We start from the raw sequence: 1617 nt of genomic DNA on the forward strand, positions 1-1617 counted from the left end.
ACTCCAGTACTCTTGCCTGGAAAATCCCAGGCTGTCAGTCCATGGGGTTGCAAGATCGGACACGACTGAGCGACTTCACTTTCACTTTTCACTTTTCACTTTCATGCACTGGAGAAGGAAATGGCAACCCACTCCAGTGTTCTTGCCTAGAGAATCCCAGGGACGGGGGAGCCTGGTGGGCTGCCGTCTATGGGGTCGCACTGAGTCGGACACGACTGAAGCAACTTAGCAGCAGTTCCCAAATCGCATACAAATGACAACCATGAATCCGTTCCACCCCAAAGGATTTCCCTCACTCCCTCCATTCCCGTTTAGGTCAAGGTTCCCACTGTCTCCCTGCTGCATTTCACTACTGAGGGACTCTCAAGTACTTCAAACTTCATGAGATGATGGTACTGGCATGGGAGAGCCCAATCTGTCCTTAACTCAGAATGTCACTGTCTACTACATAAAATTCCCAGAGAAGCTCTTTGGGTTTACAAATACATACCCTTAGTGTCTGTGTTTCCATTTTATCAAACCTTCTTTTTTAAAAATATCTATTTATGTGGCTGTACCAGGTCTTAGCTGTGGCATGGGAACTCTTAGTTGCTGCATGTAGGATCTAGTTCCCTGACCAGGGATCGAACCCAGGCTCCCTGCATTGGGAGTGCAGAGTCTTAGCCACTGGACCACCACGGAAATCCCTCCATGTTTAAAAAAATAAAATTTGTGGTTTCATGGGGCCAAACGTGACTACTTCCTTCATGTTCTATGAGTCGGGGTGCTTGTATAAAACCTAAGCTGCGCAAGAAGGACTACATCAAAGTAAAAATCCACAGGCAAGGATGAGAAAACACACTTTTGACCTTTCTGTTAGAGTTTCTTTACACTGTGGACAGTACATATCCCCATTCCTGCCAATTTAAACTGAACAAATTCTTTCCCCCATCAGTGTCCAATAGTCTTAGTTCAATAAGCAGGAGAAAGGCATAAATCACTTCACTTGCTTTATATATATAAAAATAGGTTTACAGAAGATAAGCTTTCAACCACATCAAAGTGGTACTTTACATTTAAACTTTAACTGTTCTGGAGAAAAAAAGCATACCTTAAAGCAATTGACTAAATACATACAGATTGAAAGCTACTGACCTCTTCTTAGAAGAGATACTTTAAGAAACTACTCCAATATTTTCTACATTTTTCTTTAACAAACTCACTCAAAGAGCCAGCTTCTTACAAATAACAAATCACTATAAGTAATTTGCACCTTTCATGTATTAAACAGTTGGCCTAATCAAGCTACTAATCAAGTGACCTCCAAAATTAAGACTGAAACTTATAGCTTTATGAATCTTGATTATAATTGAGGAAAAAAATCCCAGAATTGGCAAAATGAATTGTCTTTGCATGCAAAACTGATGAAGAAATAATAGGAAGCCCATATCAGAGGATCCAAGTCAGTTAAAAAGTTTCCCAAGTAAGACTCTTCTGCACAGAATTAAAGGCCTGGGTTCAAATCAAAGGCCTGCATGATCTTGGGGAAGTCACTTAATCCCTCTGCCCCTCATTGTTCTCAAATGTCTTGTTGCTGTTGTTTAGTTGTGTCCAACTCTTTTGCGACCCCATGGACTG

The 1617-nt window shown here is 41.3% G+C and overlaps 1 protein-coding gene across 1 annotated transcript in view; it reads right to left on the reverse strand.

The window, feature by feature from the left end:
- Positions 1-1617, reverse strand: part of LOC104999416 (hypoxanthine-guanine phosphoribosyltransferase-like) — a gene marked incomplete at its 5' end in the record, with an annotated part of 10631 nt that overhangs the window by 4391 nt on the left and 4623 nt on the right. Inside the window, one exon of the mRNA XM_010854996.1 lies at positions 1555-1557. Coding sequence (XP_010853298.1) covers positions 1555-1557 — 3 coding nt within the window. The remainder of the gene's footprint in view (positions 1-1554; positions 1558-1617) is intronic.

Source organism: Bison bison, unplaced genomic scaffold, assembly GCF_000754665.1.
Source record: "Bison bison bison isolate TAMUID 2011002044 unplaced genomic scaffold, Bison_UMD1.0 scf7180017853627, whole genome shotgun sequence".
NCBI classification, from domain to species: domain Eukaryota; kingdom Metazoa; phylum Chordata; class Mammalia; order Artiodactyla; family Bovidae; genus Bison; species Bison bison.